Source organism: Stigmatopora argus, chromosome 2, assembly GCF_051989625.1.
Source record: "Stigmatopora argus isolate UIUO_Sarg chromosome 2, RoL_Sarg_1.0, whole genome shotgun sequence".
Lineage (NCBI taxonomy): Eukaryota > Metazoa > Chordata > Actinopteri > Syngnathiformes > Syngnathidae > Stigmatopora > Stigmatopora argus.
Window position 1 is genome coordinate 4,433,120 of NC_135388.1, and position 15,924 is coordinate 4,449,043.

The following is a 15,924-nucleotide window of genomic DNA, read 5'->3' on the forward strand; positions in this document are numbered from 1 at the left end:
TATTCAATAGTCTTGAATTTGCTTTTGTTTTTGAACACTAAATGACTGCCGCTAAGAGGGGCCGCCGCTGGCCGGACGGGACACGCCCATCGCGGCCATTTTGTGCCTTCAGAGCGGGTTTCCGCCAACCATTCCGTGCCCCCCCGTGGCGCCCGTTTCATTGGTCACACGGACATTCCACGTAGACGTCTTTAGACAAGACCGACAGAGATTCACTGTGTCTTAATGAAAGATGAAAATACAAAATGATGAAAATACAACGCTAGGAACACTTAATGTTCTCGTATACGACGTACAGTATTCGTATTATATCCCGCGCAATACGAAAATATAAATGCTGATGTTTCCTCGTCATTTCAACCCGTAAAATGACAAAGTGGTTCGCCAACGTCTTTGAAAGCCCGGCGCCGCTGGTCCCGCCCGGATTTTTCCAAAGATGTCGTTTTTTTGCCGCTTTCCATAGGTGGCGCTAACGAGCTTTGTTTTAATTTGGATTGACCTTTCCCCCCTACCTCCAGATTTCTGTATTTTTTTGAGCATTTGTGTTGAGTGGCAGGACCACCGCGGCACTTTTGTGAAAATGAAAATGCAAAAACAAGAAAAAACAGAATTCTGCTGAGGTTTAAATTCAACCTTTTCAATCCGATTCCGAATTTCGATCCAATCTAGGCTAACCTTAACATCGACAATTCCATTCGTTCATTTTCCCCTCATCCCAAATAGACTTTGGCTCCGCCCTCAGGTGCACCTGCAGGAAACGGACACCATTTTGTTCCCGCTCAATACTACTGACCCAAAATGTCCCCATAAAAAAACCCCACACTGACCACAACTAACTTCTCCAATTGACCTGAATGTAACGCAAATGATTGTTTATTCCCAACTTGGCTTTCCCCTAATTCAACTTTATTATGATAACGCTTATTTTTCCATGTTTAAAAACAAACGACAAGCACACGCTTAGCATCCCGTGTACATAAAGGAATCTAGTTTTGTATATTTTTCTCTCTCGGGAAGAGGAGAGGACATCTCCTCCTCCGATTGGTTAGTTGCCATAAAGCACATGTCACATGATCTTTTTGTATCTCCCCTTATTATTATTTACCTAGATGGTTGATGAGAAGAGTAGACCTATTTATCTAAACATGGAGAGAAAACAAATTATTTAATGTATTAAAAAGAAATCAGGATGTAACTGTAGAGGACATGACCTGCTATTCAATAAACTGGTTTTGTAGCGAACTGTAACTCGCGACTCTTGTTTTCGACGACGTGCCGTCTGATTGGGCCAAAACTTTTTTAGAGCGCTCTGGTGTGGCTTGACAGTTTGGCCATTTATGGCACAAAGCATCCTTTATGAGTTTGTGAGGGTTCCGCCCTCTGACTGTGTGTGTGTGTGTGTGTGTGTGTGTGTGTGTGTGTGTGTGAGGTGAGCTCTGTTACAGTGTACAAAAAAGTACCTTCTTGCAGCCTAATGTAAGCCCTTCATTTAGCATTTAGCTCGGGCTAATTACAATAAAACAAGGGGGTGTTTTGGAATAGGTAAAACACATTTATCGTATTTTCTCGCATATAGGCCGTATTTGTCGCTAAAAAAATGATGACTGAATCGAGGGTACGGCTTATATGCGCATAAGTTAGACTTGACATGAATTAAACTGTAAGGCACTTGTGTCAAAGTGGAGGCCCGGGGGCCAAATCTGGCCCGCCGCATCATTTTGTGTGGCCCGGGAAAGTAAATCATGAGTGGTGACTTTCTGTTTTAGGATCAAATTAAAATGAAGAGTAGAGATGTATATTCAATTTCCTGATTTTCCCCCTAAGGGGCAGGCAACACCCATCCGGATCGTGCAATCCAGCATTCGATTTATAAAGTATCTCCGAAAAACCACGTGCGATATTTTTTCTTAATATTTTTCCTTCAAAGTAACACATTTGTACTCCCTATTAAAACCATGAATATGGAGGTGAAAATTATGAATCAGGCGCGTCTTATACGAGAGAAATTGCAAAATTCAACCATTTTAAGGCAATTTTAATGGTGCGGCTTATACGCGGGGGCGGCTTATATGCAAGAAAATATGGTAAACGTCCAATCATCTGTCTCTTTTCAGCCTGTCGCTGATTTGAAATACGTTTACCACTAGTAGACGCCCAATCTATTTGGACGGGGACGGGTCAATCCCTGCCACTTCAAATGGATTGGACGTCTACCACCATGAATGGTTCATCATACAGTAAAAAAAAGGGTGTGTGCCCTTTTATTTGAATTCAGGATGGAAGTATACAGGGGAAGAATTCCATGTTTACTGCTGTGATGGTGCTTCCAAGATGCTGGTCAAGATTTCCAGACACTGACGTGTGGAAGCAGAGGGAGGCTGCTCGGCGGTAACGTCGGGGTCAGGAAGGAGCCCTCTCGGGATATCAGTCTTTATATAGCCACGGGAGGCGTGGGAAAATAAACGGTGGCTGTTTTTTTTCTTCTTCGCTGGCCTGAGAGTGGAATGTTGAGAAGACTTTCCCTGAGGTACCCCGAACACCCCTCCCAGCACCTCCCCTCGGCTGGATTTGAACTTGGGACAGTCCGCTCGGGTTACAGGTGCTGCTGTCGCCAAGGAAACCGGGGACAGACCCCAGATCAGAGTTGGAATGTGAGCAAACATCTGAAGAAAGCGAAGGGGCATGCTGCCCACGCCAGATTAAGATTTTTTTTATTTATATATACTTTAGTAAAATCCTTTCTCTTGTATTTACTTCTAATTTGAGATTGTCACGATGGAAGAAACCCACATTTCCCTCTTCCCCAGCCACTTCATTCAGGTAATTTGAGGGGAAGGTCATCTAGAAGGGATCAAAATTTAGTAGGCCCTAATTTCTCTTGAATTTACTTCCTATTTGAGGTTGTCACGTTGGAAGAAACCCAAATTTCCCTCTTCCCCAGCCACTTCGTTCAGGTAATTTGAGGGGAAGGTAATCCAGAAGGGATCAGAATTTAGTAGGCCCTAAATTCTCTTGAATTTACTTCCAATTTGAGGTTGTCACGTTGGAAGAAACACACATTTTCCTCTTCCCCCAGCCACTTCGTCCAGGTAATTTGAGGGGAAGGTAATCCAGAAGGGATCCGAATTTAGTAGGCCCTAATTTGTCTTGAATTTACTTCCAATTTGAGGTTGTCACGTTGGAGGAAACACAAATTTTCCTCTTCCCCCAGCCACTTCGTCCAGGTAATATGAGGGGAAGGTCATCCAGAAAGGATCAGAATTTTGTAGGCCCTAATTTGTCTTGAATTTACTTCCAATTTGAGGTTGTCACGTTGGAAGAAACCCAAATTTTCCTCTTCCCCCAGCCACTTCGTCCAGGTAATTTGAGGGGAAGGTCATCCAGAAGGGATCAGAATTAAGAAGGCATGTCCTTGATTGTTCTGGAATGTCCCCAGACTTAATCCAGGTCAGAACCTCTCACCTTGCCAAATACCCGAGCTGCATCATCTGTTTCCTCTTATTGTAGTGTTTCATAGGCTAAAGTCTGAGAATGCTCAGAAGTTGATAAAAACAACAAAAAATACTAAATATCTAATAATCAGTGAAAAAAGTCCAGACCACATCAAATTTTCGTGGTATACAATTAAATGTGGCCAGAATGAAAAGTGTGTCGTTCTTGCATGCAGGGATGAACATAAAAAGAACAAATTGGGGATCATGCTAAGTATTGTTGCCTGGCAACTCCCTTTCTAAAAAAGCCTCTCGATTCTGCATCAGCTTTTCTTTTCATGCTGTTTGTCTTTACAGGTTTATTTGCAGAGTGGGCAAACTGAAATTTCCTTAAAAATATTTTATTTAGATGATATAAAAAAAGTATTTTTTTCCTGGTCCTGTATAATTTGTGGAGATGTTTTCCTGTGTGAATTTTAAATGAGTGATACCTGTTTGACAGGCAGTAAGAAAAAAAAGTATTGCTCTACTGCCACCTAAAGATAACATCAAGAATAGGTGGTTGTTAGAATATAAATAAGCAGTTACTACAGAAGTAGACACCTTCCTCGTTAGTATAGTGGACAGTATCTCCGCCTGTCACGCGGAAGACCGGGGTTCGATTCCCCGACGGGGAGTTTCTTTTTTTTTTAAGTCTGCTACACTTCACCAGCACAAACACTTATTCTAGCAATTTGTATATCATAGATTTCTTAATAAGCTAATTGTCGATCGAGAACGTCATCCTTCCTCGTTAGTATAGTGGACAGTATCTCCGCCTGTCACGCGGAAGACCGGGGTTCGATTCCCCGACGGGGAGTATCAACTTTTCGCGTCTGCCACACTGACGCGTATTCTACAATTTAGTACATATAATAGCTTTCTTCCAAAGCCAATTGTCGTTGATTGACGGCAACCTTCCTCGTTAGTATAGTGGACAGTATCTCCGCCTGTCACGCGGAAGACCGGGGTTCGATTCCCCGACGGGGAGTATCAATTTTTCTCTTCTGCCACACAACACTGTATTCTACCAGTTAGTACATAATAGCTTTCTTCCAAAGCTAATTGTCATTAAACAATGGCAACCTTCCTCGTTAGTATAGTGGACAGTATCTCCGCCTGTCACGCGGAAGACCGGAGTTCGATTCCCTGACGGGGAGTGTTTAGATTTTATTTGTCAAACAGCGTCATCTAACGCCAAGACCTGAAAAAAATAATTAAAGCACACGATTGGATAAAAGGGACCAAAAGGCGGTGCTTGCTTTCACGAAATCCTCCAATCAGGGGAAACCATCAAGTGCTCGATGCTGATTGGTTACATGACCTGCCTTTCAACGACAACTGAGCGAATAGACCATCCCACAGCCGGCTGCTGCTGAAATAACCACGTGACCACTACTCCTAAGAAATGAACTCACTGGAGCAGGCCGAAGGTAACACGCTATAAAAGCTATTTCATTTAAAATACGATAGTTTTAAAGCGCGACCTACACTGTCATCATTTTGAAATATCGAATTTTCGAATGAAGGCACTAAACTGAAGGCGTGCCAATGTAAACTGCCTCGTCTCCCTATGACGTTAGCATGTAGCATTTTCGCTTTCGTGTTTATATTACCTTGTGTCTTGCACATACGTGTATTTTACATATGTATGCGTTCAACGCCGTACCGATATAAATATTAATATCAATTTTCTCGGTGTATCAACTCTTTATCAGACCTGAAAGCCTTTGAGAGGAGACTGACAGAATATGTCTCATGTTTACAACCTGCAACAGGCAGGTGGAGAAGTAAGTCATACAACATTGATCCACTATACCCCAATATATTATTAACATTTATATATTTATTTTCCCCCCTTAGTGATTTTAATCGTTGTGTCAGTCTGCACAGCCACTGGTGCTTGGAACTGGTTGATAGACCCTGACACACAGAAGGTATGTAAATGCATCACAGTATTTCATAATGGTAAAATGTCCTTTTCATGTCTCATTTCCAAGAGAGCAAGCACCTTTTTTAATACATGAAAGTTAGAATATAAATCAATCATTTGGAAAACAGTTCATGGATTATGAAATATTGACTTCTGTGTCAAAATATACATTGTCTTCCGTGTGCGGTCGATTGGTCGCCGGTCTTTTGGTCGCCCCGACCGCGACAACGGGCGACCAAAAGACCGGCGAAAAAACAAGGTAAAACAAGACGGTCTACGCATCAATAAAAGCCAACAATGGCCATGAGCAGTTTCAATGAGCCGACGTGTGAGTGTAGAAGAGTTTGTATGTACATGCGTTGTCCCTTTAAGAAGCTACGTCAGTCAGGGTCTTAACAAGTTCTCCAACAAAAAACAATAAAAGTCTGGGAAATTTGGAGCTTTTCTTTAGCCTAATAATCAATAGGGCATTAAGTATGACTAAATAGTCATTTGCAGTTTGTATTTAGGGAATTTGAGCAACGATTTAAATGGTCATTATCACCGACCGATCGACCGTGTACCATTGTCTTCATACCCAGAAATCAAAATTCTTTGTTTCTATTTTTTGTCCTATGCTTGACCTATTGGTACTATATTAGAGTAGAATTCTGATTTTTTTTTTTTTATTCTAAAAGCAAAGGAAAAAATTGTAAGGTATGTCAAAAATTATTTGGTTGGTTTTGTGGTGACTTTTGATTTGCTCTTCTCATTCCTGCAGGTTTCTTTCTTTTCATCGCTGTGGAATCATCCCTTCTTCACCATCAGCTGCATCACCCTCATTGCACTCTTCTTTGCTGGGATACATAAGCGAGTCGTGGCTCCGTCAATGTATCCTTTTCAAAATAAACTGCGCCAACCTTCAGATAAACTTCCTGCTCTTGGGTTTAAAAAAAATTCTTAACTTTTTGCCCCTTCAGAATAGCTGCAAGGTGTCGGACGGTTTTAGCAGAGTACAACATGTCCTGCGATGATGTGAGTCAACGTGTCGACTAAAAAAAACCTTTAGGTTTATGTTTCTAAAATGTGTTTCTCCATTGTGTCCAGACGGGGAAGCTTATACTCAAACCACGGCCCAACATCCAATAGGCGTACGACTGTGTAGCGAGAAAAGACGTTGGGAGGATAGTATTGTCATCATGGTGAAGAAACACGGCCATTATGTAGCTGTGCGCTTGTTGAAGCTGCTCAAGTCCTCTTAACAGTACTTTTGTGTTTTTTGTTAATCTTGTATTTTATCCAAATCCTTATATTTTTTAAACTGTTAACCTATTAAATATACCAGATGTAAAAATGGATTGTTTTCTATGATTTTGATTTGTACTTATTTTATGAAGCTGCTGGACAAATTAGGTTATATATATATATATATATATATATATATATATATATATATATATATATATATATATATATATATATATATATATATATATATATATATATATATATATATATATATATATATATATATACACACACACACATATATACATATATATATATATATAAAAAATCATAAGTGTAATTATAATTATGTATATATATATATATATATATATATATATATATCCTGGGTTTGTAACTTAACCATGTTTCAGAAAATTATTATTGATAAAATTCCAAAATGTAACATTATACCTACTTTTGGCTAAGATTTATGAAATATATCTTTTAATAGCTCGCTAGCTCAACAGTATTATTCAAAATTTTATTCAAAGGTACTCAAATCAAAAAGAAAAAACATACAGAACTAACTACTTAAAACATAGATTATGAATCCAATTGCATTTATTGGAATTACACTTATGATTTTTATAATAACCTATTAATACGTACTATAATATAGCGCAACATCTTTTTCGACAGTTCCTCCTGCTTTGCGGCAGTGCAACCTACTTTGCGGTAGCTCTCTTCCACATGGCCATTTAGTTTACCGTGTGTTACATATTTCGTGAGCTATTGTCCAAATAATCCCGTATTGTCCACGTTTGCACTCGAAAATGGGCAAAAGCAAGACGAAAAAGTTTAAACGTCCTCAGTTCAACGATGTTGGGCTACCTGTAACCGCCGTAAAGGAAGCAGCCGAAGAAATTGACGAACGAGTAAATAACGACGGCGACTCTGCGGCGGCGGAACTGCTGGAGAAAGTAAGAAAAAACAACTATCCTTCAGCAAAATAAATCAAATTTTTCTCCACCTAATGGACTTAATGACACCTATTAACTTTAATTTGAGACCAATGTATTTCTAAGAAGAGACATGTAAATTGGGAAAAAAATAAGCAACACGTTTCGTCAGTGGCAGCTGCATTTGTGTATATTTATTATTTGCATTTTTAATATAAATGTAAGGTGCTAAAGCACAAATACATGTTGCGCAAAGTTGTTAATTTAGTAGTTTCTGACAGTGGTTATGTCATTTTACTGCCCTATTGATTAGGAATGTCCCAATCGCATATTTTTTAATCTGCCGGTACATAATCCCGATACGATTCGCAGCAAATTTATTAAATAGGGGTAAAAAGTACTATATTTAAATATCTTTAATCCCCCCAATTTGAATACAGCTATCGTAACATAATCTTATAAAGGGGGATTTCAACCAAGAAAAAATGAAAAAATATAAACCAACAGATTAGGAAAAAATCCCCCCAAAAACGATCTTTTTTACCTGATTCCGATTCTCTGAAAATGACCCGATCAGTCCCGATTTCCGATAAATCCCAATCCGATTTTTGATTGGGGACATCCCTACTATTTATCCTTATATTGCTACAACACAAATTTATAGAAACACTAATTATTACTTTCAGCCACTGCGAATATTTTCAAATTTTAGCAGTTGTGGGAAGTAACTAAATAACAATTAATTGTGCAAATGTATTCATAATTAAATAGAAATGTCAGGTAAACACCTCTTATGACTTTTGCCATTTTAAGTCCCTACATTTGATTACATGCAGTTTCTTCTCCATACTTAGTCATAATTGTATTCCTCTTTTTTTGTTATTATTCCTAGTTGCAAAGTCCCAACGCCGACACCAGAGAGTGTGCGTGCGCCGGCATTTCTCATGTCGTCCAGCGGAGTCAAAGCATCCCGGGCTTCCTTCAGAGGGACGCAGTGAGGCGGTTGGGACCCATGTTGTTGGACGTCAGCATGCCTGTAAGGGAGACGGCAGCCGGAGCCCTCAGGTATTGACATTTAGTAGACATTTTTCAAACAGTATTTTTTTAATTTTATTTTTTTTAAATCATTTTACAGTCTATTTTCTCCATTGAAACAGAAAAAAATGATTTGGGGGGTTTAATATTGGAAAAGAAAACCTCTATTTTGATCCAATAAAAAATAGGGGTGAAGCTTGTTATGTAGCCCCCGAGCTGTAGAAATGTTATTTGAACTTTTTTTTATTAATTCTTTTTTTTTAGAAGAACATCGTTCAATATTTGATTTGATGTGATTATTATTAGTGTATCAAATTTGAGATTTCAGTTTGTTAGGCTATTTCAGGGTGAACCAGCAGAGGGCGGTGTTTAACAAGAAAAGGAGTTTCCTTTCAATTCTTTAGTAGAGGTCAATTACAAACATACATACAACATTACAACTTTTTATTTAGCTTTTATAAAGACATTTTTCCAAAAGACGCAAGGATTTATGAGACCTCAGTTTTATAATGGGGTTGATTTTGCTTTTCCATAACAGTTCAAATCGCAAATAAATTTTCCACGTGTGTTTTTGCGCCCGCTGACAGGAATCTTAGCGTGTGCGGTGGCCATGAGGTGTGCGAGGACATGGTCAAGTGCGATGTCATGACTCCTTTGACAGCACTCCTCATAGAGGTGAACACTTTTTTTTCAGCAGCTGTCCAAGCTGTATATGGTTTCATGAACTTTGGCTGCACTTTGAGCTTCAATATGTTGCACGCTTCCAAAATGAATGCACATTTCTACCAGTTTTCCCAATGTATTCAGGTTTCTACCACCCAAAAAAAGCTTGTTGGCCCACCAGGCTTTGAAAAGTACTGGGTTAAATATTCATTACAGCTGTATTTTTTTTTTCTCGGTAGTGTTGCAGTGGTTTTGGTGGCCCTGCGGTGGTAAGCAAAGATCCAAAGAACCAAGTGGAGACTGTCGCCAACGAGGCAGTGAACCTGCTCTGCAATCTTTGGTAAAAAAAAATCGCTTTTTAGGCGGCCATGATGGAACAGGGCATGGCAATACAGTAATACCTTGAGATATGAGTTTAATGCGTTCTGAGACCGAGCTCATATGTCAATTTACTCTATTTAAAATCTCATTTTCCCATATAAAATAATTAAAAACAAATGAATCTGTTCCCAGCCTCTGAAAAAAACACCTAAAATAGGATGTTACATTGGAGAGACGTGTTAATTGTTTCTCCTTTATCCATATTCAAAGAAGCCCCTCCCTCTCGTCATGGATAGCAGTACGCAGCTTGAAAAGGACCACCATCGTATGCTCGTATGTTAAATTTGTCACGTATCTCAGGGCAAAAAATGTGAATTTTCCTCGTATCTTAAATTTCTCGTATGTCGGGACACTTATGTCAAGGTATGACTGTATTAATGTGTTGTGTGAATTGAAATTGGACAAGTTACTACTTTGGTATTTAAAAAAAAATTAAAAGGCGCCTAAAATGTGGTGTCCACAAATATGGATGTCACGTTTTTTGGTCATAGAAGCCACAATATTAACAATTAATTGGTAAACAAGAACATGACCTAAAATGAGATGTTCACATATTTGGATAAATATTTTTCCTCTCTTTTTTTTAGTGAGAACAGTAACCAGGCTCTGTCCGTGTTCAATAAATCTGGACTTCTCGATGTGGTGGTCCAGTGTCTGGAGAGACACCCCCACAATGTGGAACTGGCCACTTCTGCCGGTGAGCATTGAAACTTGAATTCAACGGCTAGCGCGATTTCATTTTTTAACGTTGTCGTTCAACAGCGCAATGTCTGCACACCGTCTCAGAGGACAACCCCGAACTCCTGCGGAGCGTCAACTGCAACGTGCACGCAGTCCTGGAGGGGGTCCTGCTCTCAAAGGAATCCAGCATGGCTCACATCCTCCTCCGGACGCTAGCTGGAGGTACTTTTGCTCACTTTTCCTAGCGTTGTTTTCTCATAAAAATGGGAAAACCTGTACGAGGTCACAATGAAACGAGATTTATCGACGTCGGGGAGGGCTGGTGTGCTATTGCGCAATCTGAAAAGTGTTATTTTCACGTAGGTGTAGTGTGGAACATCAAGGAAAGCCTTCCGGCAGCCCGGCAGGCTCATTTCCTATCGGGCGTGCTGGCAATTATCTCACAATGTCTGGACTTGGACGCGGGCGAACTTATCCTTCAGCTCCGAAGTGCAGAGGGGGATCGCTTCCAGACGGCTCCCACCGCGGTGGGAATGGAAATGCAGGCTGCTGGGGAGCCCCTCGTGGAGCAAATGGATGAGGAGGGAGAGGCAAAGTGTGCGAAGAACGGAGAGTTGGATGAGGACTTTTCGGATTTCTTGCCTGTAAGTTCAATTTTTTTGAGTCACTTCGAATGGAAGAGGAATTGAACAGTGGAATCATTGGCAAAAAACAAAACAAAATATTACAACGTCGCAAAGCCCACCAAAGGTTAATGTTAAGTTGATAGGAATTTTGAAATTAAGACGAGTCTTATGGGGTATTTTAAGACCTTTCTTAACAAAGATTAAACCTGTAGTCCGCCAGGCTTATAAAAGTTTACTATTAAATTTGAACATGTTAACAAAGTTGCGTCAACAGAATATAATCGATAATATTTTTAGAACAGTGTTTAAAGGGGAACTACTTTAGCACTGAACATTAATATTTTGTCCAATTCCTATTCACTATCACTAACACAGTGATGACTAAATTTTTTAAAAATTAATTTATACAAAGTAGAGACCTGGGACCTGCTAAAAAAAATTCTCTTTGTCCTGTACAGTGACCATAAAAATCATTTGTTTAACTCCATCCAAACTGTGACAACCAACCCTGTTTTGGGCTAAAAGCTAACAGCTAGCATGCAACCGAGATGTTGAATCGTTTGTCCTCTTTCTTAAAGTCCATATAAATATTAATGACTTTTAATTTGTAAGTTGACCTTAAATAAATTATGTGGCATTCTGCAGTAGAAGCAAAGTTGATTTAAAAAAAATAAATACAAATAAAATATATATATTGGTGCAATAACCAACCTATGTGACAATCAACCCCTCTCTACTCCATTGCAACATCAATCTTTCATCCGACCCCAATTAGATAGTCATCATATACTGTAGGCGAGTACTACGACCTTGGCCAAATACAAGCGTCCCCCTCGGCCACCTCCCGGCAAACCGATGAGAATCGAAGCGGCCGTTTGGCACGCTACGCCCACACCAAACGTCTGCGTTCACGCGCTCGCCTCGCGACCCAACAATCCGGGACGACGTGTTAACTCACAAGGCGGCTGGTTTGCATCCAGAGGGAGATGGAGGAGCTGAGGGAGGCCACGGCCTTGCTGACAGCCCAGCAGACGTCCTTAGAGATCCTCGTCAACATGTGCTGCTCTGACGGTGAGGCGCACAATGACAGGATTTCTTCTGACGTGCCCGCCGTTTTGTTTGTGGTATTGGCCGAAGATGCGATAACGACCCGTTGCGTTCAGACGCCTCTGACGACGAGTGGGAGGAGAGGTCGAGCGACGGGGAAAGCGAAGCGCCAGCTGACGGATTTACCTCGCCGACGTGTTTGTCGGTGGAAGTGCACGCCGCTCTTGTCAACAACAACATCCCAGAAAAGGCAAATTTGAGTTTTATGTGTAACAAAAAAAATGTGATGGGTCAATTGCTAGGCTTTGAGCAATTTTTATCAAAAGTAATTCTATGAAGATATTAAATTACATTGTGAATTGAACGACCTGGCACAAATATGGTGCTCCAACATAAAAACAGCAATGTAGTAAACAGAAGTGGCATATATTTTGGCCCAATTTGTAAAAATTAAATACTGTATTTTCAGGACTATAAATCACACTTTTTTTCATAGTTTGGCTTAGCCTGCAACTTCTGTCTTTTTTTTTCTCACTCCGACTGCTTATTATGCTGTTTTTTTAGGCTACTGTTATCCCCAAAAATAGTTAGTTACATTAATTAATAGTTGCTTATTTTGACTGCTGTTCCCTATTTGACTATAAATTTTATGTACAATTTATACTCCAGTGCAACTCACATTTTTCCTTTTTATTCTGCATTCTTTAGCTAGTGCGACTTATACTCAGGTGTGACTTGTGTATATTTTTCCCTTTAATTTTGCATCTTTTGGCTAGTGCGACTTATACTCAGGTGTGACTTATACCCTAGAAAATACGGTAACTGTGAGTACTTATGGTTATAACTTCTAAGAACAGGTCTTAGTAATTAATATAACAAATTGGTTGTCCATGCTCTAAAATGTTAAAATCTTATGTTACAATGGTCTTGGGTTAGCGAACAATGACAATATTATTTTGTGACGTCCAAAATCACTATTATAAAATACCAATACCAAGAACTTTACTTATATTTTATTTGTTTTGATCATAGGTGCTGAAAAAGACAGACTTCCCCAAGCAGGAAGCCATAAATGCATGCCAACAGACTCCCCACTGGAAAATCCTCATCACAAAGTAAACGTACCACTAACGGGAGTTTTTTTTTTAACGCTGTTTTACTTGAGTGACACCATTTTCATCCACCGGGCAGAATGCGGAGGGTCCAGTCGCGATCCCTGACGTGTCTCCACAGCGTCCTCTCCGGCATGGACGCCGAGTCTCTGGGTGGGGAGACGGCCTTGCAGCAGGCCGCCCAACACCTGTCTGCTCTGGTCTTTGGCGCCCCAGGTACCACCAACGACTAAAATAACCGTATTTTCTCACATATAAGCTGTATTTGTAACTAAAAAAAAAAGATGACTGAATCAAGGGTATGGCTTATAGTATGCACACAAGACTTGCTATACTCTTTTTCACCAGTAAATGTTGGCAAAGTAACATTTAATATTTGTTGGTTATTTTCTGTTTTGCAGTAAGAAAACAACAATTACTGGAGAAATTAATTCTTTATAATGTGCTTTTGATTCATACAGCATCTCAGAAATATCACATACAATTATTTTTCTTAAGATTTTCCATTCAAAGTAACACATTTGTCCTCCCTATTAAAATCATGAATACGGAGGTGAAAATTGTGAATCAGGGGGCGGCATGTACGCGAAAATTCTAAAATTCAACGGTTTAAGGCCATTTTAAGGGTGCAGCTTATACGCGAAAAATTCTAAAATTCAGCGGTTTAAGGCAATTTTAAGGGTGCGGCTTATACGCGAAAAATTTAAACATTCGGCGGTTTAAGGCAATTTTAAGGGTGCGGCTTATACGCGAAAAATTTAAACATTCGGCGGTTTAAGGCAATTTTAAGGGTGCGGCTTATACACGAAAATTTCTAAAATGCAATGGTTTAAGGCAATTTTAAGGGTGCGGCTTATACACAAAATATTCTAAAATTCAATGGGGTAAGGCAATTTTAAGGGTGCGGCTTATACGTGAAAAATCTAAAATTCAACGGTTAAAGGCAATTTTAAGGGTGCGGCTTATACGCGAGTAAATACGGTAGAAAACATGTATCCCGTATGTGTCGCTCAGACATATTGACACCTCTTGTAGAAATCCCTCAAGATGAGGAGTTCCTGGAGGCAGTCATCAGTGCGATGCGGTCACTTTTGCAAATGGCCGCCTCGAAAAATATCCCTCTGGTAAGGAGATTTTTTTTTATTCGTATGGACATGTTTCTGGTAACTTTTCGTTTGCTGTCCTCTAGTCTATCAGCCTGCAGCAATTGATGAGCCTCAGCGAAGCCGCCGCCCTCTGTGATGTCACAAGCGTGAGGGTCAACGCCGTCGCCATCTTGGGCATCACTGGCGGCGCACTCGCCAAAGAGAAAGGCTCGGGTCAAACCCTCCAGGTCATTCCAAGCGGAAAAATAAAACTTGTTAATTTTTCTTCCCATCGCCGCTCATTTTAAAACCAAAAACTCCGCCCCCACAGACGATCGGAAAGGGCTTACTCCAAGTAGCCACCAACGACGCCGACCTGGTTGTCAACGGCGAGGCCCTGGACGCCCTTTTTGACGTGTTTGCGGACGGCGAAGAGGCGGAGACTGCAGCCAAAAGCATCCAGTTGCTTCCTGCTTTGAAGTTGCTTCAGCCTGTGTTCAAGGCTAAGGTATCTATCGTTACATATTTTGCATGACACCAATGACATTTACAGTATTTTGTGGGACATTAAACGTCAAACACTCAACTTGTCTTTTTTGCTAACAGCTTGAATAGTAGCTAGCTAGCTACTGCCAAGCTAGGAAATGTGAATAACAGGAGCTCTGTCATCAAACAGTACTTTTTAATGGGAACATTTGTATTACTAGAAACTTATTACACAAATTAATCTCCCTATTTTTCAACAGATCCGTAAGGTGGGAAAAAACAAGTACAGCCCGCAGCAACTTTGCGTTCTCGATAATGTCAGAATCAATCTCAGGAGGTTCATCGGCTACCTGGAGACTGTGGACAAAAACTGACAGGAAATTGAAGTGAATTTCCATCCAGTATTTATTGTGTATAGTTGATTACCTTGGTTTGCCCTGACTTTCTGTTTCTGAAGTAAAGACAACACAAGCGTGGTGGCTAATGCTTGGTCCTGTCAAGCTTTTTTCCTCAAAAGATGTTTGTCCTCAAGATTTCAAAAGTCATTTGACTTCAGGTGGTTTGCAAGTCCGCCTCACAGCTCTGAGATCGAGGGTTCAATCCCCGGTGGCTTCCGAATTTCCTGTGGGGAGTTTGCACGGTCTCCGTGGGTTTTTTTCTTCGTGTACTCCGGATTTCCCCCCACATCTCCAAAACATGCATGCTAGGCTAATGGAACACTCTAAATTATCCCTTGGTATCAGTGTGAGTGTAATTTGTTTTTTCAATGTGCACTGCGATTGGCTGGCAACCAATTCACGGTGGACCCCGCCTACTACCTACCCATTGTTGGCTGAGCTAGGCTCTAGCACCCCCGCAATGCAATTTTTACCGTGTTTTCACAAAAAATCACGGAAACTGCAATAATAAAAATAATACATTTTCATGTGCAAACAAAATATATGGTTGTTAATAATGTAAGAATAAAAAGCTAAAAAAATTATGTGCTGAAAAAAAAATCTTCATATTCTTTCCTGTAATTTATGAAAAAAATAATGCATATGATTAATCTCATTTGAAAACTTAGCCATATGTGCAATGACATAGAAAGAGGATACGATGTTGAATTTGATTGGTAGTAAATAAACATGTATATTCATTAAAAATGTAAGAAAGGAAAACACCATTAAAATTGTATGAAAAATTATTTTAAAATACTTTGAATATAGAATGCTAAAATTAATTAGTAGAAAATAAA

General features: G+C 39.9%; 2 protein-coding genes and 3 non-coding genes across 5 annotated transcripts; all 5 read left to right on the top strand.

The window, feature by feature from the left end:
• The first annotated feature begins 4,036 nt into the window (after window positions 1–4,036).
• On the top strand, window positions 4,037–4,108 carry trnad-guc (transfer RNA aspartic acid (anticodon GUC)). Its single transcript has one exon. It is a non-coding gene; the product is annotated as a tRNA-Asp (tRNA).
• Window positions 4,109–4,218: 110 nt separating this feature from the next.
• trnad-guc (transfer RNA aspartic acid (anticodon GUC)) lies at window positions 4,219–4,290 on the top strand. The gene has a single exon. It is a non-coding gene; the product is annotated as a tRNA-Asp (tRNA).
• A 99-nt stretch (window positions 4,291–4,389) lies between these two features.
• trnad-guc (transfer RNA aspartic acid (anticodon GUC)) lies at window positions 4,390–4,461 on the top strand. Its single transcript has one exon. It is a non-coding gene; the product is annotated as a tRNA-Asp (tRNA).
• Window positions 4,462–4,779: 318 nt separating this feature from the next.
• cnep1r1 (CTD nuclear envelope phosphatase 1 regulatory subunit 1) lies at window positions 4,780–6,740 on the top strand. Its single transcript, XM_077590109.1, has 6 exons — window positions 4,780–4,903; window positions 5,189–5,260; window positions 5,334–5,407; window positions 6,164–6,273; window positions 6,363–6,417; window positions 6,490–6,740. The coding sequence occupies exons 1-6, from the start codon at window positions 4,879–4,881 to the stop codon at window positions 6,529–6,531; spliced, it is 378 nt and encodes a 125-aa protein (XP_077446235.1). The 5' UTR covers window positions 4,780–4,878; the 3' UTR covers window positions 6,532–6,740.
• Window positions 6,741–7,322: 582 nt separating this feature from the next.
• heatr3 (HEAT repeat containing 3) lies at window positions 7,323–15,171 on the top strand. Its single transcript, XM_077626525.1, has 15 exons — window positions 7,323–7,592; window positions 8,464–8,636; window positions 9,194–9,281; window positions 9,509–9,609; window positions 10,238–10,347; window positions 10,413–10,553; window positions 10,695–10,975; window positions 11,938–12,028; window positions 12,121–12,254; window positions 13,037–13,119; window positions 13,196–13,332; window positions 14,152–14,240; window positions 14,306–14,449; window positions 14,533–14,709; window positions 14,948–15,171. The coding sequence occupies exons 1-15, from the start codon at window positions 7,446–7,448 to the stop codon at window positions 15,059–15,061; spliced, it is 2,010 nt and encodes a 669-aa protein (XP_077482651.1). The 5' UTR covers window positions 7,323–7,445; the 3' UTR covers window positions 15,062–15,171.
• Window positions 15,172–15,924: the final 753 nt, after the last annotated feature.